The following is a 25,403-nucleotide window of genomic DNA, read 5'->3' on the forward strand; positions in this document are numbered from 1 at the left end:
GCATAGAGCTTGTTTAAATTTTTTTTTTTAACATTTATTCATTTTTGAGAGACAGAGACAGAGTGTGAATGGGGGAGGGGCAGAGAGAGAGGGAGACACAGAATCCGAAGCAGGCTCCAGGCTCCCGAGCTGTCAGCACGGAGCCCCATGCGGGGCTTGAACTCAACAACCTCAAGATCATGACCTGAACCGAAGTTGGACGCTCAACCGGACTGAGCCACCCAGGCGCTCCAAGATCTGGGTTTTTAAGAAGCTCCCCCAGGGATCTTAGGCCCAGTAAGAACTGGCGTGTAGAAAGAATGTTCTGTGCATGCAGAGTGGGGAGCAAACACATGAAAGGAGGGTTGGTGGAAGTGGCATATTGGTCTGGCTCTGAAGGCGGGGAGAGATTGCAGACATGGAGTAAGCTGGCAGGGAGGGGTCATGTAGGCTTGTGCGATGGAAGATTCAAGCTTGGGCCTGTCACTGTCGCTCTTCCTTGTGGCCATCACCCCCGGCCCCCCCATCATCCTTTCCATCTTCCTTTTTGGCCTCCTCCCCAAACCTCAACAGTTTTCAGGGGCTGATCTCAGTAGAATCTTCTGCTCTCCCAGAGTGGGGAGGGGGCGCCCACAGAAGTGGATCGGCATGGGAAGGACACACACAGAGATGACAACAGACGGCATCCAGTCACAGGCGGACAGGAAGAGGCAAAGATGGATAAAGAAGAAAGGAAACAGAGTCACAGGTAGACAGGTGTGGAATCGCAGGCAGGCGGGTGCGAGCCTTTGGAGGACACACACACACGTGGGTGGATAAGAAGGTCACACACGAAGGCACGACAACAAACGGCGGGCACGGAGAGGGACGGGTGCCCAGGACGCACGCAGGTGGACAGGCGGGACGCCCGGGCGGATGGGGATGCGCTCTGGTGATGCCTCGGGTCTCCCCAGGGCACTGGGGAGGCACGCGGTGCTGCTGCCAGGCCCTGCGCATCTGTCTCTCCGCCAGCTGTCGCGGGGAGACCCCAGGCTGGACAGCGAAGGGTCACTCCTGGGCGTGCACCTTGGTCAGGGCGAGGGAGTCACCTCCCCACGCGGGGCACGTTCATTTCAGCTCTCAGACGTTTATTATTAGGCCCTAAGTCTCACTTCTTTCTCACTCATCTCCCAATTTTGTACAGGTCTCTCGGGGCCCGCCTCTTTTTGGGGTGTTTTAGGCCAATTCCTGGCTTCAGGCCACTCGGGGGCTGCATCAGTTCATTTAGAGTTCACTTTTCCTTTAAGCTCTTTTCCCATTCACCACTCTCGCGGACTCCCTCTCGTTCCCGACGTCGCTTGCGGTTCCTAAGAGCACTACATCTCCCAGCAGTCTTAGAGCCCACGCGTCTACCCTAGGGAACTTCAAGTACCGAAATGCTCTCCCACTGTCTGCTGACTACCGCGGTGGCCGATGGGGCTTGTGGTCCCCTGAGGAATTGTCAGAGGACCGAAGAAACTACTCATCCCAGGAGTCCTCGCGTCAGAGGCGGGTTTCCCTCTTGGCTCTGTGCGCGACCCCTTAATCCTTCCTCGGACTCGAACTCCCGCCGTGCCCCGCGCTGGGCTTCCAGTGACGGAGAATGGAGTTGTGGCCAAAGTGTCCTCTGGGAGTTGTAGTTTCTATATTGGTGAGGCGAGGAGGAGGCGGAGTGACTCGGCGGCCATTAGCTGTGTGTAGTTGCCCGGGACTGGGAGCTTAAGTGAAGAGGGAAGCCTTGCTCGGTGGAAATCTACCGTGGCCATGGGCTCTTGCCGGGCCTAGCCCCAGAGTACGGAGAAGGCGGGCTTTTCGGTGCCCCGCCCCGCCCAGTGGCGGGGCCCACTAGGCCCCCGGACATCCCCGGTCTCAAGTAGGCCTCGTCTGCCGGCAAGGGCGCCCCAAAGGCGGGAGGCGCCATGTCGCTGGTTGCTTACGCCAGCAGCGATGAGAGTGAGCCGGATGAGGCTGAGCCGGAGCCGGAGGAGGAGGAGGCGGCGGCCCCTCCATCTGGGCCCGCTTTAGGGGGCCTGTTCGCTTCTCTCCCCGCACCCAAGGGCCCGGCCCTGCTGCCTCCGCCCCCCCAGATGCTGGCCCCAGCTTTCCCCCCGCCGCTGCTGCTGCCCCCTCCCGCCGGAGACCCCCGGCTCCAGCCGCCTCCGCCCTTGCCCTTCGGCCTGGGGGGCTTCCCCCCACCCCCAGGCGTGAGCCCGGCCGAGGCGGCGGGAGTTGGGGAGGGGCTGGGATTGGGGCTGCCCTCGCCCCGGGGCCCCGGCCTCGGCCTGCCGCCCTCCGTGGGCGGTGCCGGGCCCCCCCTGGGCCTTCCCAAGCCAAAGAAGCGGACAGAGCCCGTGAAGATCGCGGCGCCGGAGCTGCGTAAGGGGGATGTGAGTATCCGGGGAGGGCGCCCCCGCACTGCCCCTCGGCTCGGGTTTGGGCCCCGTCGGACCAGGGACCTGGGAGGTTCCGGGGCTGCCTCCTGTGCGTGCCTCCGTTGGCCGCGGACCGCTGCGTTCCTGCCACGCTGCGATTCACTGAGCTGAGTTTGTCAACTTCGCTGTTTGTCCACGCGGGTTTCGCGGGGCCGGACCCGCCTGCGGGAGGGCCACGTCCCGTCCCCCGGCACTGGCGGTCCCGGGCCCCCGCGCGCCTGCTTCTGCTCCCCTGTTGCGTCTTCAGCCCAGGCCGTGTGGTACTTGTCTCATCCGGAGAACGGCTTACGACCTGCCACCTGAAGAAGTGACAGGAGGCAGGATTGCTGAGCTGAGCCCTTGCCTGCACATTCGGGAGCAACTTTTCCCCCTTGCATCTAAAACCATTAGGGTCTGGACGAAAAGAACAGGCATCCCGAGTTCTGCTCTTGAGGGGAGTTAGGGAAGAAGGGGAGGGTTTGTCCTTCCCTTTCTTCCCCTTTCAACTGCTGCAGAGCTCTGGAAGGTAACAGGTGTCCGGCAGGTAAGATCTTACCTGGAAAAGGACAGAGTGGAGGTGAAGAGCTGGGTCTGTCACTTCCAGGCCGGTGCCTCAGTTTCCCCGTTTAGGTACCACTAAGCCTAGGGGAGGTAGGATGCTTGGGTTCTATTTCTAGAAGAAGCTGCCAAGTTGGAACAGAAAATAGAAGGCCTGTTCTGGAGCGAGTGCTTTGGGAATAAAGGAGACATGAAGCCTGTGGGCGGGCAGGGGCTTAGGGTTATGCCGAGGTCTTTCCTCTCTGGCTCCTGGAAAGCGAACCGGTCAGTCTTGCGCTCACCTTTGGTAGCCCTCTGGGAGAAGCTCATTTTGGCTCTTCCTGCCCTGCAGGCTTCCAGCTCTGGCTGGGGGCCGTCCCCCATTCCTTGCACTTGCTGGCCCCTCGTCCTCTAACCCCAGATGGCCTTTTGTTCTCCCATCGGCTCCTTTGGAAGCCGGCTTCTCAGGAGGGCTTTCTGGCCCCCCTGCCTGACCTGCAGCCTCTTATCCCTCACCCTTTCCCTTCCTTTTTCTCCGCCAGCCGTACAAGCCCCCCGGAGGCAGGCCCTGTTGATTCGTGCCGTATCCCTCGCGGTCGAAACAGTGCCCGGGGTGTGCGGACTGCTGCCTGGATGTTCCCTGAGTGAATACACGTGAATGAACGTGGACTGTTCGCGAAAAGGAGGCTCCAGGATCCCCCTCACGTCTCGTTCCGAACTCTCTTCCGCGTTACTTCACCCTTTCTCTGCCCCGAGTCTGTTGTTTCCAAGTCCAGGATCCCAAACAGCCTTCTGTCTCCAGTGAAACTTTGGTCTTGGTTTTGCCTCGAGCGCAGGGAAGTCCCTGAACAAGGCCGAAGAGAACAGGTTCATTTGTTCCGCACTCTCTTCTCCGCTTCGCCGCGTTCCCCGCCTAGTTCACCTCTGATGTCTGGGGGGAGGAGGCACTTTGAGGCAGCCTGCCTCCCTCCACTGTGACAGCGGAGAGTTCATCTGCAGGTCTGGGGAGGCAGCATCAGAACCAGTTGCCGCTAAAGGTTGTAGAGGCTTCCATTCGGTCTGGCTGAGGTGGGGGAAACCCCTGAGGACTCCCCGCCCCGTCCCTCCTTTGTCAGTGTGATTCTCGAAGTTCCCAAAGTTCCCGAATGCCCCAAGGTGAACGAGACTCGAGACTGGGATCATTCAAATAAAGCCAAAGCTTCCTCCCCCTTCAGTTTCCTACCTTCCTTCAGCTTGTGCTGGTGCTGGCGGTCTCTGAGCGCATGGTTCCTGCGGAAAGGTCCCCGAGAGCACAGGATGGTCAGCTGAGGGCGGCTGCTGGCTTTAGGGTCGTGCTCCTCCGGTTCTAAGCCGTGCGTCTTGCACTTAGTAGGCTCACGGGGCACGTTTGGAAAAATAAATAAACCTTTTCTTAAGTGACTTCCCTTTAGGGTTTGGAGTTGAAGTAGCAGCAATGAACTCTGAACTCTCGTTCGTTCGTTGGTTCGTTCGATCGTTGGTTCGTTCGATCGTTGGTTCGTTCGATCGTTGGTTCGTTCGATCCTAGCCTGCTTCTCTGTGCCAGCAGCTTGGAGTACAGCAGCGAACGTGATGGGCTCTGCCCACAAGGAGCTTCCGGAGGAGGCGGACGAGGAGATAGATTTCAGGTCAAGTCGGAGAAGAGCCACGGTAGAGCCGGTGCCGTGGGAACGTACCTAGTGGGTGCTAATCCGGTCTAGAGGCTGGGGAGGCTGCCAGAGGGAGGAGATGTCTGCACAGAGATGAGATACGTGAGCAGAGGGAGCCGGAGAAAGCGGGTGCCGCGGGGAGGCGCACGTCAGGCGGAGGGGCAGGATGTGGCAGGGAGCTTAGCGGCGAGAGAGACCATGCTTCCGGGGCACCTGGAGTGAGTTAAGCTCTGGCGCTGGATGCGGGGACGTGGGGGTGCCGAGGCCAGGGGACGTGGCCTCTGGGCACCACGGAAAGGCCTTCGTAAGTGACCCTGGGGTAGTGAGGCGCCCTTACGGGCCGAGCAAGAATTCTCTGGTTGCACAGCAGCTAAGACCTGGGGGAGCAAGGCCGGCAGGCACGGCGTGGCAGGGGGTGATGGCCTGGGCACCCGGGCGCGGGCCTGGGGAGAGCTGCAGGCCGCAGGGCTGTGGAGGAGGTAGAGCGTCTGGGCCGTCTGGGCGGTCGATGGGACGGCCTAGATGAGGGCCAGGATTCAAGGTTGACCCCTGCCTTTTAGCTCAGGCAGCCGGAGGGTAGTGGTGCCATTTATTTAGGGAATACAGAGCAGATTGGGGGTTAGCTGGATTTAGTTGGTTCAGAAACCAAGGATCAGAAACCACCTCAAGCCAGGTTGAATAATGAATGTCCCGAGGTGCCCGGGGAAAGGGCCTGGAGTCAGAAGTCGGAGATCTTTGCGTGTTTGATTCATGCTGCTTTGGCTGCAGATCAGTTTCCTCTGCTGCTTGACCTTTGCTGCCGATGAAAGATGGCCGCCCCACCCCCACCCCTTCTCGTGTTTTATTTCTCTTTAGTGATCAGTCCGGATGGAGCCGCGTTCTTAGTCCCGGTCCTGGTGTTCCAGGAGAGAGAATACGGCCGGTCTGATGTGGGTCGGCTCATCAGTCAGCAGCAGTCGGGGCGGGGCAGCGCCCAAGTCTGTCCAGGTGCGACGCGAGGTCACATTCAGTCAGCCTTCGGTTTACATGAGGGACTGGGAACGACCCACGGAACAGATGGTCATTTCCTTTTCCCTTCTCCTCTCCTTACTCCACCCGAGCTAACCCCACCCCCCCACCGCATTGGGCTGGACGATTGTTGATTTCATGGACTCAGACTTCTAAAATTAGGATACAAAATGTCAAAATTAGCAAAGTGAGTCTGCTGTAAGAGTTTTCTGTCCTTGGGGCACCTGGGTGGCTCAGTCTACGCGTCTGACTTCGTCTTGGGTCATGATCTCAAGGTTCATGAGTTCGAGCCCCACAACGGGCTCAGTGCTGACAGTTCGGAGCCCGGAGCCTGTTTGGGATTCTGTGTCTCCCTCTCTCTGCCCCTCCCCTGCTTGCACTCTGTCTCTTTCTCTCTCACTCTCAAAAATAAATAAACATTTAAAAAATTTAAAAAAAATAAAAGAAAAAGTTTTGTGTCCTATAACATGCATTTTAGAGCAAGCAAATTTGAGGCTTATCTGGGTTAGGATTACTTATACTTCCAGATCGTTTACCCAGATAGTGGAAAATTGGAGGGTGTGAGAGGCAGACTTCACTAATTTTGGCCATTTCTGTTAACCAAGTAAAGAGTTGACGGCAGCAGGTTTAGCTGAGTTTCAGCCCTCGGTAGAGGTGGGGCGGGAAGGGGCACAGACCCTTCTGGGACACCCGCTGAGTGGCTGACACTGCCTGGGCGGTTGCATCCCTGGTCTACAGGTGAGGAAACAGGAGTCTAGAGAACAGAGGTGATCTGTCTTAAGTCACAGTTTGGGAGTGGCAGGGTTGAGTCCAGGGGTGTTTTGTTCTGAAGCAGTGCCTGTTGGGGAGAGAGAAGAGCCAGCTGTACAGGCAGCAGGTGAGGGTGCGGTGGGGAGAGGCAACACGGTGAGGGTGCTGTAGGGGAGAGGCCGCGCGGTGAGGGTGCTGTAGGGGAGAGGCAACACGATGAGGGTGCTTGCTGTAGGGGAGAGGCAGCGCGGTGAGGGTACAGCAGGGGAGAGACTGCACAGTGAGGATGTGGCAGGGGAGAGGCAGCATGGTGAGGGTGAGGCAGGGGAGAGGCAGCGTGGTGAGGGTGAGGCAGGGGAGAGGCAGCACGGTGAGGATGTGGCAGGGGAGAGGCAACGCGGTGAGGGTGCTGTGGGGGGAGGCAGCGCAGTGAGGGTACGGCAGGGGAGAGGCAGCGCGGTGAGGGTGAGGCAGGGGAGAGGCAGTGTGGTGAGGATGTGGCAGGGGAGAGGCAGCGTGGTGAGGGTGAGGCAGGGGAGAGGCAGTGTGGTGAGGATGTGGCAGGGGAGAGGCAGCGTGGTGAGGGTGAGGCAGGGGAGAGGCAGTGTGGTGAGGATGTGGCAGGGGAGAGGCAGCGTGGTGAGGGTGAGGCAGGGGAGAGGCAGCACGGTGAGGATGTGGCAGGGGAGAGGCAACACGGTGAGGGTGCTGTAGGGGAGAGGCAGTGCGGTGAGGGTGTGGCAGAGGGAGGCAGCGCAGTGAGGATGTGGCAGGGGAGAGGCAACACGGTGAAGGTGCTGTAGGGGAGAGGCAGCACAGTGAGGGTACGGCAGGGGAGAGGCAGCGCGGTGAGGATGTTGCAGGGGAGAGGCAACACAGGGTGCTGTAGGGGAGAGGCAGCGCAGTGAGGGTACGGCAGGGGAGAGGCAGCGCGGTGAGGATGTGGCAGGGGAGAGGCAACACGGTGAGGGTGCTGTAGGGGAGAGGCAGTGCGGTGAGGGTGTGGCAGAGGGAGGCAGCGCAGTGAGGATGTGGCAGGGGAGAGGCAACACGGTGAAGGTGCTGTAGGGGAGAGGCAGCGCAGTGAGGGTACGGCAGGGGAGAGGCAGCGCGGTGAGGATGTGGCAGGGGAGAGGCAACACGGTGAGGGTGCTGTAGGGGAGAAGCAGCACGGTGAGGGTGTGGCAGGGGAGAGGCAGCGTGGTGAGGGTGCTGTAGGGGAGAGGCAATGTGATGAAGGTGCTGCAGGGGGGAGGCAACGTGGTGAGGGTGCTGCAGGGGAGAGGCAGCACGGTGAGGATGTGGCAGGAGAGAGGCAGCGTGGTGAGGATGTGGCAGGGGAGAGGCAGCGCGGTGAGGGTGCTGTAGGGGAGAGGCAGCGTGGTGAGGGTGCTGTAGGGGAGAGGCAGCGTGGTGAGGGTGCTGTAGGGGAGAGGCAGCGTGGTGAGGGTGCTGTAGGGGAGAGGCAACGCGGTGAGGGTGCTGTAGGGGAGAGGCAGCGTGGTGAGGGTGCTGTAGCGGGGAGGCAACGCGGTGAGGGTGCTGCAGGGGAGAGGCAGGCGAAAGGGAACGTTGCTCTAACTGGAGGGCACCTGTCCGCAGAAGATCAGGAGACCAAAGACGGAAACCGGCTGATGAGTCAGGCTAATTGGGATGAAGCCGCGAGGAGTATGGTGGCGATTCGGGTTTGGAGCCTGGGGGGGTCGGGGCCCGGGCCCTTCTTTCCTCCCTGGCTCCTGGCCCTGGCAGCGCGAGATGGCCTTTTGGAGCGGGCGTGTGCCAGAGCCCGAGCCCGGGAAGATAAGAGAGCCGCTCTGGTAGATGAGCAGATCCCACCGGGCCGGCTTAATGGAAAATGTCTGTTTCCGTTTTGCTCTGCAGTCTCCGTGCGTGCGTCTTGTCCCTCTTGGCAGCTGGAGCGGAGAGGACAGTGGTGGCCCTGGAGGCTCAGGCTCTTGTGAGGCCGAGACGTCCATTCCTTTCTCCTTCAGAGGCGCAAGCAGTTTGCGCATCTAAGACCCAGGAGGGCCCGCCCTGGCCCAGCCCGAGGTTCCGTGGCGCCTGGAACGTCGCCCTCTCTGGGTCTGATGGCCCAGCCCTGCCCGGGTCACCACTGGCTGATTGCTGCTCTCTAGGAGCTGACTCTATGGCCTTTGTTTGATCTGCTCCTGTGGAAAAGTGTGGCCTGGAAGGTCACCTGGAATTACTCCGCAGTCTAGCAGTTTCTTTCTTTCTTTCTTTTTTTTTAAACATTTGTTTATTATTAAGAGACAGAGACAGAGCACGAGAGGGGGAGGGTCAGAGAGAGGGAGACACAGAATCTGAAACAGGCCTCAGGCTCTGAGCTGTCAGCACAGAGCCCGACGCGGGGCTTGAACTCAGGGACCGCGAGATCATGACCTGAGCTGAAGTCGGACGCTCAACCGACTGAGCCACCCAGGTGCCCCTCTTTTTTTTTTCAGTTTTATTCTTTAAGTTTCTTCTTAAGTAAGCTCTACACCCAACATGGGGCTTGAACTCATGACCCCGAGATCGAGTCGCATGGCTCCCCCGACTGAGCCGGCCCGGCGCCCCTGTGATCCGGCAGTTTCATTCCTCGGTGAAAAGAGCCGAGAGCAGGACTCCCACACGCACGCCCATGTCCGTGGCAACGCTCTTCTCCACGGCCGGAAGGCGCCCGCAGCCCAGGTGTCCACAAGTGGACAGCAGCACGACATGTCCATGCCACACGTGTCATTGAGCCTTAAAAAGGAAGGAAACTCTGACACGTGTGCAGCGTGGATGGCCTTGGAAGGCGTTACGCTAAGAGGAACGAGCCAGCCACAGCGGGGGACGTGCCGTGTGATCCCAGCCACGTGAAATGCCCACAGTGTGCAGAGCCCAGGGGACAGGAGAGTGGAGGGTCCCTGGGGCTGGAGTGCAGCGAGCGGGCAAGGGGAGGTATTGTTTACCAGGTACAGACTCTGTTTGGGATGATGAAAAGTTCCAGAAATAGAGAGTGGTGACGGTTGTACAACACTGAATGCACTTAATGCTACCGAGTGCACACGGCGGTTAAAGTGGCAGATGTTAGGGGGCCGCCTGGGTGGCTCAGTCGGTTAAGCATATCTGACTCTTGACCTCGGCTCAGGTGATGATCTCACGGTTTTTGAGTTTGAGCCCCGCGTCAGCGCAAAGCGTGCTTGGGATTCTGGGTCTCCCTCTCTGGCCCTCTCCCATTCACACTGTCTTTCTGTCTTTCTTTTTCAAAACTAAATGTTAAAAAAAAATAACAATAGGGGCGCCTGGGTGGCTCAGTCGGTTAAGCGGCCGACTTCGGCTCAGGTCATGATCTCGCGGTCCCTGAGTTGGAGCCCCGCGTCGGGCTCTGGGCTGACAGCTCAGAGCCCCATGGAGCCTGTTTCAGATTCTGTGTCTCCCTCTCTCTGACCCTCCCCCGTTCATGCTCTGTCTCTCTCTGTCTCAAAAATAAATAAACATTAAAATAAAAATTAAAAATATAATATGTTTGTACAGTTTTATAAACGTAATCATCTGAGACTCGGACAAAACCTGTTCATTCGCACATTGTTGCACTTGAACCTAATTGCCTAAGATGTTAAAGTTTAACTGGGCCTCCAGACGTCACGAAAACTGTCTGTGCCCGGTAGTGAGGTGGTTCCCCACGTGCCCTGCCAGGGAGGGGACGTGTCTCTGTGGTTACGAGGCCAGGGGATGGTCAGGGGTCTCTGAGGCAATGGGAGTGTGGAACAGAGAGAACGGGTCAAGATGTTTAGGTGTTTGGGGCTTAATGCTTTGTTTTATTTGCTTTTTTTTTTTTTTTTTTTTTGGTTGAGTTTGATGTCTTGGCAGGCCGGAGAGAATGAGAGTCCTCAAACTCTGCCAAGAACTTTCGTTTATGTACGTTTCCATGGCTAGACGGCTCGTGCGGTCTTTAGCGCGTCGTTGTGATATGTGCGTGTGCTATTTTCCACAGGCTTGGGGGCCGCAAATAAATGGCACAGCCGAGACTCACACTTGTAGTTCTGATTTGGTGCCGTGTGCGCCCGTCTGCGTCGTGTGGGGTCTTGAGGGGCCTGGTCAGGGCGGATCTCGGGCCCGGGCCAGCAGGGGACAACTCGGCACGGTGTCTCTGCGGGGACGCGCGAGCTGAATGGTTCCGGCCCTTGGTTCCGCCGTGACCCAGCTGGTACTTGACCTCTCCGGGCCTGCCTTCCCTCCCCCTCGAAACTGAGATGACAGGGCCTGCCGGGAAGTGTTACTGGAAGGACGAGTGAAGCGTCGTGAGTTGACTGCCACCTAAGAGGACTGTCCTGCCCTCTGCCACCTCTTCCCCTGTCCCCCTGCCCCCCAGACAGACTCCCCTTACGGGTTTTGTAACATACTGATACAGGTGCAGGGACTGGGCGGTACGGTGAGGCCCCACATGGAGGAGAGACGAACGTAGGACCAGCAGATTCGTTGAGGGGGTGTTTGAACCACACTTGACGCCCTTTGTGTTTTCCTGCCTTGTTACGTGACGCTTGTCACTCTTACTGGATTGTGAGTTCCTTGAGGACGGGGACTTCTTCCGTGGCACAGCACACACACAAAATCTTTGAGGCACACCGGGGGGACTGGTCTGGGGAACAGGGGACAGGACTCTACCTGCTCCAGGCCCTGCCCCGTGCCCGTGGGCAGAGCGGATGAGCATCGTCTTCCCGTCACCCAGCCTGGGGCGGCCGTCGGGACATCCGTCGATACGGGCCCTGTGGATTGCATAGAGTAGATTCTCAGTCGCTGTGAGGTCCTTGTACCTATGAGCCGGGGGAGGGACTTGTGGGCCGAGAGATTCCAGCAGAGCGTTTGAGTTCTTGCAGCGTCTTGCACATGGACGCGTCTGAGACCTGCCCGACCCCCTTTATGCGCAGACGCCCGAAGCAGGCCCTGGGAACAAATGGCAGCTTTTAAGGTTCTTGGCTTGAGAATTCACTTGTTATTTATTCTTAATTTTTAAAAATGCTTTAGCGTTATTATTTTTTATTTTGCAGAGAGGGAGAGAGTGTGTGCAAGTGGGGGGGGGGGGCGGGGAGAGACTCTCAAGGAGGCTCCACACCCATCGCGCATCCCATGACCCTGGGATCGTGACCTGACCCTAAATCAAGAATCACTCAACTGACTGAGCCACCCAGGCGTCCCGGGATTTACTTACTTACTTGCCTACCTGTGTATTTATTTGTAATTATTCTTAATGCTTTTATTCACTTTGGAGAGAAAGAGAGAGACAGAGTGCGAGTGGGGAGGGGCAGAGAGAGAGGGAGACTCAGAATCCGAAGCAGGCTCCGGGCTCCCAGCTGTCAGCCCAGAGCCCCCCTGGGCGCTTCACCTCCTGAACCGCCAGATCCTGACCCGAGCCGAGGTCGGTCTCTCCATCGCCTGAGCCCGCAGGCGCCCCCTAGGGGAATAACTTTTAAAAATCATAGGCTTGCACCTTTTTGATCGTTGGCGATGTTCAGGATCTCGTACTGAGCTACAAGGTCAGGTAGCTTCCAGTGTGAGAGCTTGTGTTAGGGACAGCCCCGGTGAGTCAGAGGGTGACACAAATGGCCTCCTGTGTTGCCCCCAGCGCTCACCGTCCCCATTTGCTCACCTTCCTCTTGGACGCGGGCAACTCTGTCTGGCAGATGGTAGATCATACTTGCAGAGGGAATGGATTTCTCCAATGGCTTTGACCTTTAATGCTGCACAGAGAGTAGTTAACACCCCACTTAACTCCCGCCGGAGTTGCCCGGCCGTGTGGTTATGTTGTCTGCGTGAGCGGTTTCAGAAGGGCAGCTGAGACTGGGGGAGATGGTGGGCCACATCCATCCGTCTTCCAGCAGACAGATTTATTAGGAGAAAAATGGGTGTAGCCTTTTCTTTCCACCAGGTCTAAATGGGAGGAAATGCTTTTGCTTTAAAGGAATAGAAATTGACGCCAAGGAGCCTGGGCCGCAGGACCCGGGGCAGAACGAGCGCCTTGGGGAAGTCACCACACACCCCTTCGCTCTGAGGCGGTTCGAGAGCAGGGAGGGAGCTCTCGGGCGCTTCCCCTGCAACCGCCCAGACCCCTGGGCCGCCCTTGTCCGGACCTCGCTGGATGCGGGTGTTTCCTCCACCGCCCTCACGCGGGAAGGCCTTATTCCGTTTCTTTTTTTCTTAGTCAGATTCCGAGGAAGATGAGCCCTCCAAGAAGAAAACTGTCCTTCAGGTAAGCTTTGTGACCCGGCAGAAGCCATTTCTCTTCCCGCATTGCCTCCCGAAAGAGAGTCACGACGCCCGGGACGTGTTTCCACATCACACGTAGGGCAGACGCAAGCATTTGAGGACCAGCTCCCTCCGTGTGGTTTGGTTGTTCTCGGAGCCGCCGGCCCTCGTGCCGTGTGCCCTCCCCTCGCCGTTGCTCGGTGCTGGCCTGGTGGGGTCACCCCTGCTGGGGGCAGCCAGTGGCAGGGAGGCGGAAACCAGTGGGTGCATACATTTCCGCCGAAAGGATGGTTTAGGAAGGGTGAACGGAGCGGGCAGAACGATGTTAGGAACGTGTGTGTTGTGCAGTTATCCTCCCACCTCATCTTTAACCTGGAAAGTAAATACTTCAGCCGTGCCAGGCACAGCTCTCGGTGCTTTACCAGCCTTTAGTCGATTTCGCTCTCAAGGTAGCGCCGCGGTCGTGGCGTTGTCATCACCCCCGTATTCCACTGGTGGAAACCACGGCCGAAGGAGCTTGCCCGCGGGTGGCGATGGGTGGGGCAGGGAGGGGGTCAGACTCTGGGTCTGACCGTGGAGTCCCAGCCCTTCCCTGCTGCGCTTGGCTCCTGCTCCAGACCTGAGACCGGAAGTCCTCAGCCAGACGATGCCGGGAGCTGATCTCTCGGCCGTTTGCCCTGTTTTCCCCTGTCCCGGTGCTTTTATTCCGGCCCCCGGGAGTTTCTTCCCGCTCCACTCGCCGCTCAGGGACTCACGTGCTCTCTGATCTTGTGGGTCGTATGTCTCAGGAAAAACAAAGCAAAAGCGGTCCTGCCTTTGTCAGAGTATGTCGTGACTCAGGCGTGTGACGCCAGAGCTGCCCCTTCCCCTGACTCTGCTAAGATGTCACCTCCACTGCTGGGAGCTCTCCGGGTGCAGTCATGTGGAGGGGAGAGTGACGTCCTGGCCCTGTGTGTGGGGGGGTGACGGAAGAGGAGTCGCGGCCAAAACTGGGAGCTGAGGCTGCTGGAGGCCGGTTCTCCGTTACCAGGGTGGCTTCCTGGAGGGGGTGGGTAAGGGCAGCCTGAGTCACGGGGGCACTGGCTCAGAGGGCCTCCGGAGCACAGAGCAGCCTCCCAGCTGGCGGAGGGGCTGGCGGGACACTGGCTCAGCTGTCGGGCGGGGTGGGGACCCAGTGCTGCACAGGGGTGTGGCTGTGACCCCAGATTCCATCTGAGAAGTCGGACGCTTCAAGGTAGCCTGAGCATGTGAACCACATGGCACCTGGGCCCGCTCCCTACGTGCGTGAGTCTCTGCGGTCCGCCTGGCTGGAATGTTCCAGAGCTGTGGACACACAGCAGGGGGAGGAGCCCACTGGCCAGATGAACTGTTCTGCCTGCCTGACTCACCAGCCTTTCTTCACTTGCTCTGGGCGTTGCTTGGCCCAGGGGCTGAAGTATACTGGTCCTCCAGGACAGGGGCATGGTGGTCTTGTTCCATTCTCCTTTTTTAGACTGACACCTCCCTCGGGCCTCCAGTTAGGCCAGGCTAGCCCCGTGGCATACAGAAAGCAGAATCGGAGAGATTTTTCCGTGCAGTAGGAACTTGGGATGGGCTGAGTCATTTAGCTTACAGATTGAGAAGTTAAATGCTCGACTCTGGCATAAACTGAATATGCCACACGTATAGGGCTTTCCTTGGGCAGAGGAGAGGACTTTGGGCAACAGGAGTGAAGGTCTTTTGGACAGAGCCTTGTTCTTGACTTTGAGTCGCAATCCCAGGGAAGCAGGGAGTTCCTATGTTAAGAAGAACCTTCAAGCCCTGGGGAGAGGTAGAGCGATCAGCTGGAGAGAGGGCCCTGGGCTTTCTGGGAAGAAGGGATGATGTGGGATTAAAAGCATCGTAGTCACCAAAAGCCACAGACTCAGGGAAGGCTCTGGGGCACAGGGCAGCGGAGCCGGGTTGGTGTGGAGCCGAGGAGAACAGGGGTGATGTCTTCCCTGGGAGAAGCAGTCAGCAGAGGGGCCTGAGGTAGGAGGCAGATGGGATCCCTCAGCGAGGCAGCGGGCAGAGTTGAGAAGGAAGCAGGGGCCGATGAGATTTTAGGCCGGAGCGCCTATCTGTGCCTCTTGTTCTTGGTGTTGATAACGTGTATCACCAGATCTCACTTGGCACGTTTTTTCCCTCCTTCCCCGAACCTGTGCTCACCAGGGATCCGGCGAGGGCGCTGGCCTGTCTGCCTTGCTTCCCCAGCCTAAAAACCTGCCTGTGAAAGAGACTGGCAGGCTGCCCCTGCCCCACGCCTCCTCCCGGAAGCCCACGGATGGCTCCTCTGACGCTAAGCCCTCCAGACAGGCTTCTAAGACCAAGCCCTCTTCCCTCGCCTCTGTCGTGGGCACCACAACCACCACTCCGTCACCCTCTGCCATCAAGGCTGCCGCCAAGAGTGCTGCCCTACAGGTGACGAAGCAGATCACGCAGGAGGAGGACGACAGTGATGAGGAAGTAGCCCCCGAGAACTTTTTCTCCCTCCCTGACAAGGCTGAGCCGCCTGGAGTTGAGCCATACCCTTACCCCCTCCCTGCCGTCCCTGAAGAGCTGCCTCCGGGCACGGAACCGGAGCCGGCCTTCCAGGACGACGCAGCCAATGCCCCCCTCGAATTCAAGATGGCAGCGGGCTCAAGTGGGGCCCCTTGGATGCCTAAGCCCGGGGATGACTACGGCTACAACCAGTTTTCCACATATGGCGATGCCAATGCCGCTGGTGCTTATTATCAGGTGGGTAGGTGGTCCGGAGGGCGGGCCAGGGCGCGTTGGAGCGTGGAGGTCACGGAGAGCTCCGAGCCGGTCCTACGGCCTCTGTGGTTTCGCTTTGGCTGAATTAATGTCTTCCGGCGCCTTGATTTTCCTGTATATCTCCGGCCTCAAAGCATACCACCTTTGTTCTGAAAAAGGGCCCGTCTCGAAGTCTGACAGGGAGAAGTACATAACTGATAACGTTTGTTCTGGAAACCAGCCCCGTAGGAGCTGGCGAGAGGTGTAGGGAGAAGGCGGGAGATCCAAGACCCCCTGGTGTGGATGGTGAGGCTGAGTGAACTGGAGGGGTGCACTGAGAGCAGGAAGGAAGGAGAGGAGGGGTTGAGGATCTGGAGAGTTGAACACAGAAGGGAAGAGGGGGGAAGGCAGGAGCCACAGGAAGGTGAAAGGATGGGAGCCCCTGTCCCAGGGAGCCAGGGGACCGTAATTTGTGCTGTGACAGACAGTGGGGTCTGAGGGGGGGGTTGGGCTTGGAATCCCAAGCCGTGTGAGTCTGGGCAGATTCCTCAGCTATACGAGGGGCGGGTAACAGCAGTGGCCTCGTAGCGATGCTGAGACAAGCCCATGGGCGTGGCACGGTGCCCGGGCCAGAGCAAATGCCCAGGAAAGAGTTGGGATAACTTTTTATCCCATTGCCATTTGGAAGAGCTGCTTAGCTTTGTTGTGAGTGGCGTCAGAGGATATGGGAGGCCAGGTGAGTGGGTTTAGGAAAGACTTTCCCGGCGTCACAGTCCTGGGTGGAGAGGGCTCCAGGGGCTCAGGGACTCGCCAGTGTTCTGACCTGTTTAGCCAAACAAAACAAAACACAACAACAACCAAAGCCATTTAAAGGAACAACAACCAGGCATTCTGTATTTATTTATAAACTGCACCGAGGGAGTCCGTGCACGTGAAAACATGTAACGTGCACTCGGGACCCTGCAGTCACACGTATCTTACTGTGAATGCTTTCGTAGAAAATCGTGCTCTGATCACTCTGGATTCTTACGTGTTTTATTCGGTCAGTGTTAAACCTTACTTTCCATTTAGTTCACTATAAAATGAATGTTCTTAAAGGGGCATTTTTTGGAGTTTTGGGCAAAAGTGGAAGAATTGGGAGAAAGCATGGGCCGGGAGGAAGCCGCTTCTCAGCCCGAGGGCCACCTGGCTGGCCTCCTGGGGGCTCGTCCTGCCTGCACCCCTCTTCCTCCGGGACCGCAGCAGCATCCGACGGCTCAGCTCCAGGGCGGTCATCAGATTCCTGAGCCGAGTGCCCGGGAACACACACCTTGGCTTGTTCCCGGCTTTGTAAATTCCGTACCAGTCTGAAAGCCATTTATTGTATCTTAGGTTTTTATTGAAGAATAGTTGAGGGGCGCCTAGATGGCTCAGAGGCCGGTTGAGTGTCTCTTGATTTCTGCTCAGGGCATCATCTCACGGATGTGAGATGGAGCCCTTCGTCGGGCTCTGTGCTGCGTGTGCAGCCTGCTTAAGACCCTCTCTCCCTCTCCCTTTGCCTCTCCCGCACTCCCTAAAAAAAAAAGAAAAGAAGAAAAGAACTATAGTTGACGCGATGGATGTTATGTTAGTTTCAGGTGTGTGGGGATTTATTTCATATCAGAGATCTGCACCCTCCCTCCCCGTTGCAGGCAGCGTCCTTGGGTCCACAGGCCCAAAATAAAGACAAGGAGCGGGAACGGTGTGCCCTCACGCCTCTCCCCTGCTCACAGCCGAGCGTGTCTCCATCTCGTGGGCAGGAGGTGTGGCGCTGAGGGCACTGTGGCGTGAGGGTTGGGATTCACCCTGGGGAGCAACCGAGGGAGAGGGGAGCAACCGAAGCAGGAGAGAATGCCTGTTTCTTGTCCCCTTCCCTGAGCTATAGCCACCTGGACGGTGCCGATCGGAGAAGCTGCAGAGAGTGTTCTGAGTTATGGATGGGTCCTCGGGACGCACGCCTTTACCTGGGCCGCTTGAGGGGCTTGTGGTGCGGGTGCCTCCGCTGCCACTTGGTGAGGGTTTGCTCTGCTCCAGACCTTGTCCCCTGTCCGCTGTGTCCCTCAGTTGGTGTGTTTTTTCCCCTCTCTCGATTGCAGGATTATTACAGTGGTGGCTACTATCCTGCACAGGACCCGGCCCTGGTCCCCCCCCAGGAAATTGCCCCAGATGCCTCCTTCATCGATGACGAAGCAGTAAGTGAATAAAGCACGGGTGACCATCTTTGACCCATGGACGCCGGGTTTCAAATCCAAAAGTAAAGAAACCTTTTGGGGAGGGGGGCCTGGATAGCTCAGTTGTTTGATCATCTGACTCTTGGTCTCAGCTCAGGTCTTTAACGTTTATTAATTTTTGAGAGACAGGAAGAGACAGAGTGTGAGTGGGGGAGGGGCAGAGAGAGAGGGAGACACAGAATCCGAAGCAGGTTCCGGGCTCCGAGGTGTCCGCACAGAGCCTGACGCGAGCTCGAACTCAACAGACCGTGAGATCATGACGTGAACCAAAGCCAGACTCCCAACTGACTGAGCCACCCAGGCACCCCTGTGGTGGAATTTTGCTCAGGTCTTGATCTCAGGGTCGAGAGTTCAGGCCCTGCATTGGGCTCTGCACTAGGTGTGGGTTTTTTTGTTTGGTTTTGTTTTTTTTTAACTATATTCAGTTAGGATTCGCTGTGGCAGAAACTCCAAAGTGCAGTGGCTTACATCAGAGAAGTTCACTTTTTTCTTCCTCAAAGAAGGCCGGAGGCAACCCTGCATGGTTGTTGGGGATCCGGGCGCCTTGTGATGATTCCTCTGCTGTCCCTACGTTGTGGCCTCTGTGCCTCTGGTCGGCGGTGGTGGCCGAGGCTGCCGCTCTCTCGCCTGCATTGCGGCCGCTGTTCTGCGGCAGGTGGAGAGACCGAGGAAGAGTATCTTCTTCTCCTTTGGGGAGACCTCCCCAGAATCTCCCCAGAGTTCCTACCAGCGCTTCCATTTCTGTCTCGTTGACTAGAGTCTGGTCACGTGACCACATGTGGCTTCAGGGGGAGCCCAGGGGTGGGATAGTCTTTTATCCAGTTGGGTGGTAATATGCCAGAATGTTGGGCTCCTTCACGTTAAAGGGAAGGGGACGATGGATTTGGGGAGAGGACAGCAGCCACAGTAAATGACTCCTGTGTTCACACACCTGGATCCCCTGCCGCTGGGCTCCCTCGCCTCAGCACAAGGAGAGAGAAAACCCCGGGTCCCGTCAGGCTGTGTTCCGGACGGGAAATCTTGTTCTCTCCGTAGGGAGGTCTCAGCCTGTCAGGAGGGGGGGCTGGGGAAGTAGGGGTGTGCTCTTTTCGCATTCAGGCTCTTAGGAAAAATAACCGCCTCTCGCCTCTTCACAGAAAGGTGTCCACCCCTCCGCATGCTTCTTCCTACTGTCACTGTGTCCCCTGCAGGTGTATCCTTGGCACGGTCCATAGTTGGGCCCTTTTTGTCCTCAGCCTGGGAGGCAGCAGAGAGCTCATCCAGGGGCGAGAGTTCCCTTCCTGCAGGTAGAGTCCCTCGGAGGAGACCTCACCAGTGACGCTGAGAGCTGGGCCTGGCCTGCACTCAGGTCTCTGAGTGTTTCAGTTAGAGTCCCCTCACCCACACGAGTCCGGGCGACGTTGGTGTGACCTGCCCTTTTGGTGAGGAGGGCAAGAGAGAGCGGCAGTCTCCTAGAAATCTTGCCAGGCTCCCTCTCTCCCAGCTCCGCTTCTGAGGTCCACTCTGGTGTGGAGTCTGCTGACTTTGTGATGCCAAACCAATGAGAAGGAACACACGTGTAAAAACCAATTTTTAGAGGAAGAATCCTAGATTTTTTTTTTTTTTACCCTGAATTCTTTTTTTTTTTTAATGTTTATTTATTTTTGAGAGTGAGAGCGAGAGAGAGAGAGAGAGAGAGAGAAAGGTGAGCGCAAGCAGGGGAGGGACAGAGGGAGAGGGAGACACAGAATCCAAAGCAGGCTCTAGGCTCCGAGCCGTCAGCACAGAGCCCGGCGTGGGGCTCAAACCCACGAACTTGTGAGATCATGACCTGAGCTGAAGTCGGACGCTTGACCGACCGAGCCACCCAGGCGCCCCTACTCTGAATTCTTAATCTGAAAATTGTATGCAGTCCTTTTCGGTACATTGAACTTCTGCATAGTTTGAGCACATGTTCCCAGCAGTGATCCCCCGCCCCTGTACTCGCTCATGTTTGGGGGTTACCGCCTTGGCCTCCTTTTCCCTGAGGGCAGGAGAACGTCTGAGCAGCAGCCTTTCATTGGGCATCGGACGAGTTTGGTAGGTGGGGGGTGAAAGGGGGTATCGCACAGGGGGGAGTTAAGGACACTTAATTGTGTTCTCCTAAGTGGGTCGGGAAGCATCATTGCACACAGTGTGACAGCCGCCGTGGGTATCGCGGGGGGCGGGGGGATGGTCGTAAGATGATTCCATAAATTCTGGGTTTCTAGTGAGTCCCCGATCTCTCACTCAGATCCCCCACTGCTGGTCTCTGTCTCCTTTTCCAGTTTAAGCGGCTACAGGGCAAGAGGAACCGAGGGAGGGAGGAAGTCAACTTTGTGGAGATCAAAGGTGACGACCAGCTCAGTGGGGCTCAGCAGTGGATGACCAAGTCGTTGACAGAAGAGAAAACCATGAAGTCATTCAGCAAAGTAAGCGGGAAGGGTCTGTTGCATGGCTAACTTGGGGGTGGGGGGTGCCCAGAGCAGAATCTGGGCCTGCTCCTGTCCCGACCCCACACCCGATGGTTCCCCCCCAGCACCTTTCACAGATGCCTGCCACCCGCGGGACTGGAGCCTGTGCCGAGCCTCATGGATGCAGCCTCCGCCTTCCAGAACTTTGCGGCACTTTGCTTTCTGTCTGGGGGGTGGAGTCTTGTCACTGAGAGCGGGCGACTCGGGAAGAGCTTTGATGCGTTGTGGCCGTCTCCCCGCAGCTGCCCTGCCCTCTCCCTCTGTCACTTCCCACCTCCACCCTGCCAGGCTGGGGCCTGGCTCAGCACATCTTTGAGGTGTGGACAGAACAGCAGAGTCCTGGGGGCTTCGGTTCTGAGTATGCACCCTCTCCCCTCTCCTTTTTTGCTGTTACCTGTTGTCGCCAGCTGGGGGCTTTTCGGGTGTTTATTCCCCACGCTTCCCACACCACACGCCTGCCTTCCCGTGCTAGTTTTCTTGAGTCAGCGTGAGGGACCCCTCTCCACCTAGTAGCTGAGCACAGCAAACGTGGACATTTATGAGCCTGCCACGGGGGGCGGAATGTGGGGAAGCCCTGGATTCAAGCCCAGCACCAGCAAGGCCAAGGTCGGGCATCTTCTCCCCTTCTCCCTCCCACTCTCTCCGCTCTGTTCTGTGGCCACAGATGGCCATCGGAGCCCTGGCCGTTTGTTTTCACCGAATGCTGGCGGTCGTACAGGACAGAGCAGAGGGCTGTGGTTAGATCAGCACAGAGCCGTCCGTGTTTCCTGGAAAAACCACTGGGGGGAGCGTGCTCTCCTAACCCGGTCAGGAAGCATCACTGTTCCGTGTGCCAGCCGCCGTGGGTGGCGTCCACCGTGGCCAGCGAGTGCGTCGTGCTTGTCAGCTTTGATGGTGACGTTAAACGGTGTCCCACAGCAGCCAGGAATTGGGGGTTTGCTGCTGCCTGGGTCCTTACTTTCTTTGCACCGCCTCATGGTGTTACAGCTCGACTGTTGAAAAAGAAGAGAAAGCTACGGTCCGTGTCCTCGAGGGCTTTACGGCACAGCCGGGAGAGAGTTGATGAGTGATGGGGGGTTGCCGAGGACCCTCCAGAGAGGAGTGTTGGGGGCTGGGTGGGGCTGATAGGATGCTTCTGGTCTGAGGCGGCACTGGTGGGGCAGGAAAACCGTAGGATGAAAAAGCCCAGACCAGTATAGACTTGGACAGTAAAGCTTTTGCTTCAGAGCTTGGTTAGGGCTTGGGTGTAGTTACGGGTGGAGGCTGGAAGGCTGGGGAGAGGTGGGTGGTGGTGAAAATTCCGATTCCAGGGTCTCTGGGGAGGCACACGCCGGGGAGGGGGGGCGGGGGCGGGCTTTCAGCTAGAGGCTGGGGATGGGAGAGCTGGGGAAGCTGTAGGTAGGAGCAGGCTGGGTGGCTGGCCTGCCGGGGAGAAAGGGACAGAGACAGGGAGGGCTGAGGCGGAGACGGGCAGGATTACGAGAGGGAGGGAGGTCACCCAGGCCCTGGAACACGAACTGTTGTAGAATCACCACACGTAATACAGCCAGCTTCAAGTGCCCACTGTGGGCAGAGCCCTGTGCTTGTTGCTGGGGGTGGGGTGGGGTGGGGTAGGGTTACTAAAGAAACAGAAGACGCAATCCTGACCTCAAAGCATCTCCAGTCCAGCGAGATATTAGCAGGCTATTTCAGGCAGATCTTCTTAGCCTGGGTTTTTGGCATAATGGTTTTAATAAAAACCGTTTTGTGAGCGCATAGACATAAAAACAGCTCCAAGCCGACTTTTCTCCCCCAGGTTTTAGGCCAAGTACTTGGTTTCTAAGCCCCAGCCTTGCACCATCTGGGCACGTGTGGTACTTCTCCTTTTCTTCCTGTGGCTTAACGAGTGTGTTTTCTTCCCTTGCAGAAGAAAGGGGAGCAGCCAACGGGCCAGCAGCGGCGGAAGCACCAGATCACGTACCTGATCCATCAGGTGAGAGGGTCCCCGGAGACCCCAGGGACAGCCGGCTGAGACCCCTTGACTGCGGGCCTGAGGCCCGTTCACCGCCCGGTGGGCTGGAAGCCCAGGTGCCAGGCACCAGCTTCCCAGGGTCCGTTCTCCATGTGGCCACTAGGGGGGGACGTGTCCTTCAGGATCACCTACCACACCACCCCACCCCGCCTCGCGCCTGGCGCCTGTCACTTCCCACTTCCCTTCAGCCTCAAGTGCTAGGGGCTTGCGAGTAAACTAGGTGGAGATTCAGATACCCAAACATGCACGCGGAGGGCAGCAAAGTGGTTTCTCCTACGGTTCTATTACATGGCAAGTTTATCAGAAATAAATGGCGAGTTTATCTAGGGATTTAAGAATCTAAAGAAAAAATGGGTTCGCCAGCTTTTAACAGAACATCCACCTGATAAGGATGTTGGTTTTGTAGTCCCCGCTTCTGTGGCAGGAAACAACACAAGTGATTAAAAATCGCAGATAATCCAAACATGTCTTCTGGAATTAGAATGTCACTTACCTGATAGGACCCAGCAACTCTCACTTATTTAATCATTAAGCAGACATCTTTTGGAGACCTCCTGCGCCGAACGCCGTCTGAGACCCAGATGGGAACGTGCTGTTCTGGCCCTTTCCCTGGGGACACATTGCTGCCTGGTGATTTCAGGGGGAAATCTGCTTTTGCTGTTCTTGTCAATGGTTCACCTTCCTTTTCAGGGACTCCCCTGTGTCCTTATCCTGACTTGTTATTTGTAGGGAAAGGATTCGAGGGTAGGGTTTTCTTTTAAGCCCAAACCCTTTTTTTTTTTTTAAATGTTTATTTATTTTGAGAGAGAGCACGAGTGGGGGAGGGGCAGAGAGAATCCCAAGCAGGCTCTGCAGCGTCAGCGCAGAGTCCGAAGGGGCGGGGCTTGAACTCATGAAGGGTGAGATCGTGACCTGAGCCAAGATCAAGAGTCCAGTGCTCACCTGCTGAGGCACCCAGGTGTCCCTGAACCCTAACTCTTCACCTCCGCCCCTTAACCAAGGGGAGGTGGGCAGATACCAGCTAACTCTGGCGGGGTGGGGTTGGCGAGCCCCCCTTCTCAGGTGGTGCCCGTAGGGTCCCCAAGTGTGGCGATGAGGTCAGCAGAGGAAAGTCACAACTCTGGTGCCTTCCAGTCTGTATTTCACAGCTTCAGTTTGTGCTTGAAAGGGGTGTGAATTTCTAGGGTTCCACATCCACTGTGTGCAGCATAGCAGCGACACTCCATCTCGAGACACAGCTGTCGCTTGTTGGTGTCCCGTGTGGCCCTGTCCACATCTTTGCCGCTGTCCTCTCCCGCTTGGCTGGTCGGGCATCCGAGGCATCTGATGTCCTCCTTTCAGATGCAAGTTCCAGCTCACCTCTGTCCGGTTTCCACTGGAGAGATTCGGTTTTAATTCCAGCAGGTGTAGGACCAGGATGCTTCTGTTCTGTTTTTGTAAAGATTTTATGTATTTATTATTACTTTTTGAATGTTTATTTATTTGAGAGACAGAGAGCATGCACGAGCAGGGGAGGGGCGGCGAGAGAGGGAGGGAGAGAGGCAGGGAAAGGGAGGATCCCAGGTAGGCTCCACACTGTCAGCCCAGAGCCTGACGAGGGGCTCTAACTCATGAAGCGTGAGATCATGACCTGAGCCGAAATCAGGAGTCGGACGCTTAAGCAACTGAGCCACCCAGGGGCCCGTGTAAAGATTTTTTAAGTCATGTCCACACCGCACGTGGAGCTCACACTTAGGACCCCGAGGTCGAGTTGCACTGTCCACCGACTGAGCCAGCCGGGCGCCCGGGGCCAGGGATCCTTGAGTCTCTGCTTAAACCCCGTTAGCTTTTTGCTTTCTCGGGGTCTCCCCTTCGACCTGAGTCAGAGAAAACAGTCTGGCCGGGGATTTGTTACTTCCCGTACGTGTTCCAGGGGGGAAAGGGGCTGGTGCGGGAAGCTCACAGAGGCCAGGGGAGAAGTCTGTCACCCCAGGCTGACGCCCCCGCCCGTGTCTCTCGCCGTAGGCCAAGGAGCGGGAGCTGGAGCTGAAAAACGCCTGGTCCGAGAACAAGCTGAGCCGCCGGCAGACCCAAGCCAAGTACGGGTTCTAGGGCTCCGGACCCGACTGCCCCCGGGACCTCCTGCAGCCCGGCGCCACGGCCTCACCTCCGGGACCCCCCGCTGCCTCCAAGTCCAGGGCCTCCTTCCCTGGGGACCCAGCCCTCGCCTCCGCGAGGATGAACACGTTTGATAGATTTTTCTTAACAGAAGTTAGAGAACTCAGCTCCTCTCTGTCTTGGAGCAAAGACTCAAGCGGTGAAGCTTCAGACGGGGCTCCGAGTCCTTGGATGGGAGTTTTGCTCCCTCGTGGGTGTGATGAAATGGTGAACCCCTCCCTCCATCTTGTTTTTTTTTTTTTCTTTTTTTAATTTTAAACCAGGGATGTCTGTTGAAATAAAACATTCAGTCTGACGGACACTGCTCGCCCTAACCCCTCTCCTGCTTTTTCGTGTGCTCTCCTTTTTCCATTCTGGATCTTTCTCCTCCTGTTCCTCGGTCTGACTGTACCTAGTGTAACGCACCCCCCGCCCCGCCCCTCACAACCTGCCTCACGATTGCCTTGCTTTTCTCCCCTGGGCCCACCGTCTAAACTGGGCTCGTGGCCATCGAAGACCCTGGAGGCGTGCCTACGACTTCGTATGGGGCGGGGGCCTGTGGTCCCAGATCTGGAAAGTATCGCTGATCTCCGGTGTCTCTGGAGACCAGAGGAGGCCGAGGAGGTCCTTTCTGTGACGTGGAAGAGTCGCTTCACATCAGTTTCGGTCCAGCAGGAGGCGAAGTGGTGAATGTCCCTGGAAAGGACTCACGACACCAGTTGCCATTGGCCATGAGCGGCTTGGAAGCTTTGTGTGGAGCTTGGGGGCCAGGCAGGTCTCCTTGGGGACTTCTGGACCCCTAGCTTTTTGTTAGAGAGGGAGGAGTGGTTGGGGGAGGGAGGCGGCAGGGTCACGGACTTGGGTTGGCGGTTGTGCACTGGGATGCCACGTGCAGCAAGACCGGTGGCCTGATTCCTCCTCCGCGGGGCAGGGTTCAGGCAGGGGCGGGAGGCCCACGCCTGTCCCGGGACCGTGCGTCCTGCGGCCACTACCGGAGCGGGGTGCTGGGGGTGCCGGGGCTCCGGCCGCGCTTTGCTGCAGCGGCTTCCCGATACCAGGGCGTCGAGAAGAGCCCTGAAGGGAGCGGCCCTGGTGCCGGGCCGCTGGAGAAGCTCGCCGTTTGACAGTCCTGGTGACAGATGGGAAGGTGAAGGTTACGGCCAAGGGGTCATTTGGAGCGTGTGGCG

General features: G+C 57.6%; 1 protein-coding gene and 1 long non-coding RNA gene across 2 annotated transcripts; both read left to right on the forward strand.

Annotated features, from left to right (window-relative positions):
* The first annotated feature begins 1,655 nt into the window (after positions 1 to 1,655).
* PRCC (proline rich mitotic checkpoint control factor) lies at positions 1,656 to 24,538 on the forward strand. The gene is made up of 7 exons (XM_053908837.1): positions 1,656 to 2,384; positions 12,552 to 12,599; positions 14,786 to 15,352; positions 17,464 to 17,559; positions 19,884 to 20,027; positions 21,976 to 22,041; positions 24,085 to 24,538. Exons 1-7 carry the CDS (start codon positions 1,917 to 1,919, stop codon positions 24,169 to 24,171), a joined length of 1,476 nt encoding a protein of 491 aa, XP_053764812.1. The 5' UTR covers positions 1,656 to 1,916; the 3' UTR covers positions 24,172 to 24,538.
* Positions 2,391 to 5,231, forward strand: LOC128778803 (uncharacterized). Its single transcript, XR_008424514.1, has 2 exons — positions 2,391 to 4,459; positions 4,492 to 5,231. It is a non-coding gene; the product is annotated as an uncharacterized LOC128778803 (long non-coding RNA).
* Positions 24,539 to 25,403: the final 865 nt, after the last annotated feature.

This window comes from Panthera pardus, unplaced genomic scaffold, assembly GCF_024362965.1.
Source record: "Panthera pardus isolate Hobbes unplaced genomic scaffold, ASM2436296v1 HiC_scaffold_21, whole genome shotgun sequence".
In the NCBI taxonomy this organism is placed as follows: domain Eukaryota; kingdom Metazoa; phylum Chordata; class Mammalia; order Carnivora; family Felidae; genus Panthera; species Panthera pardus.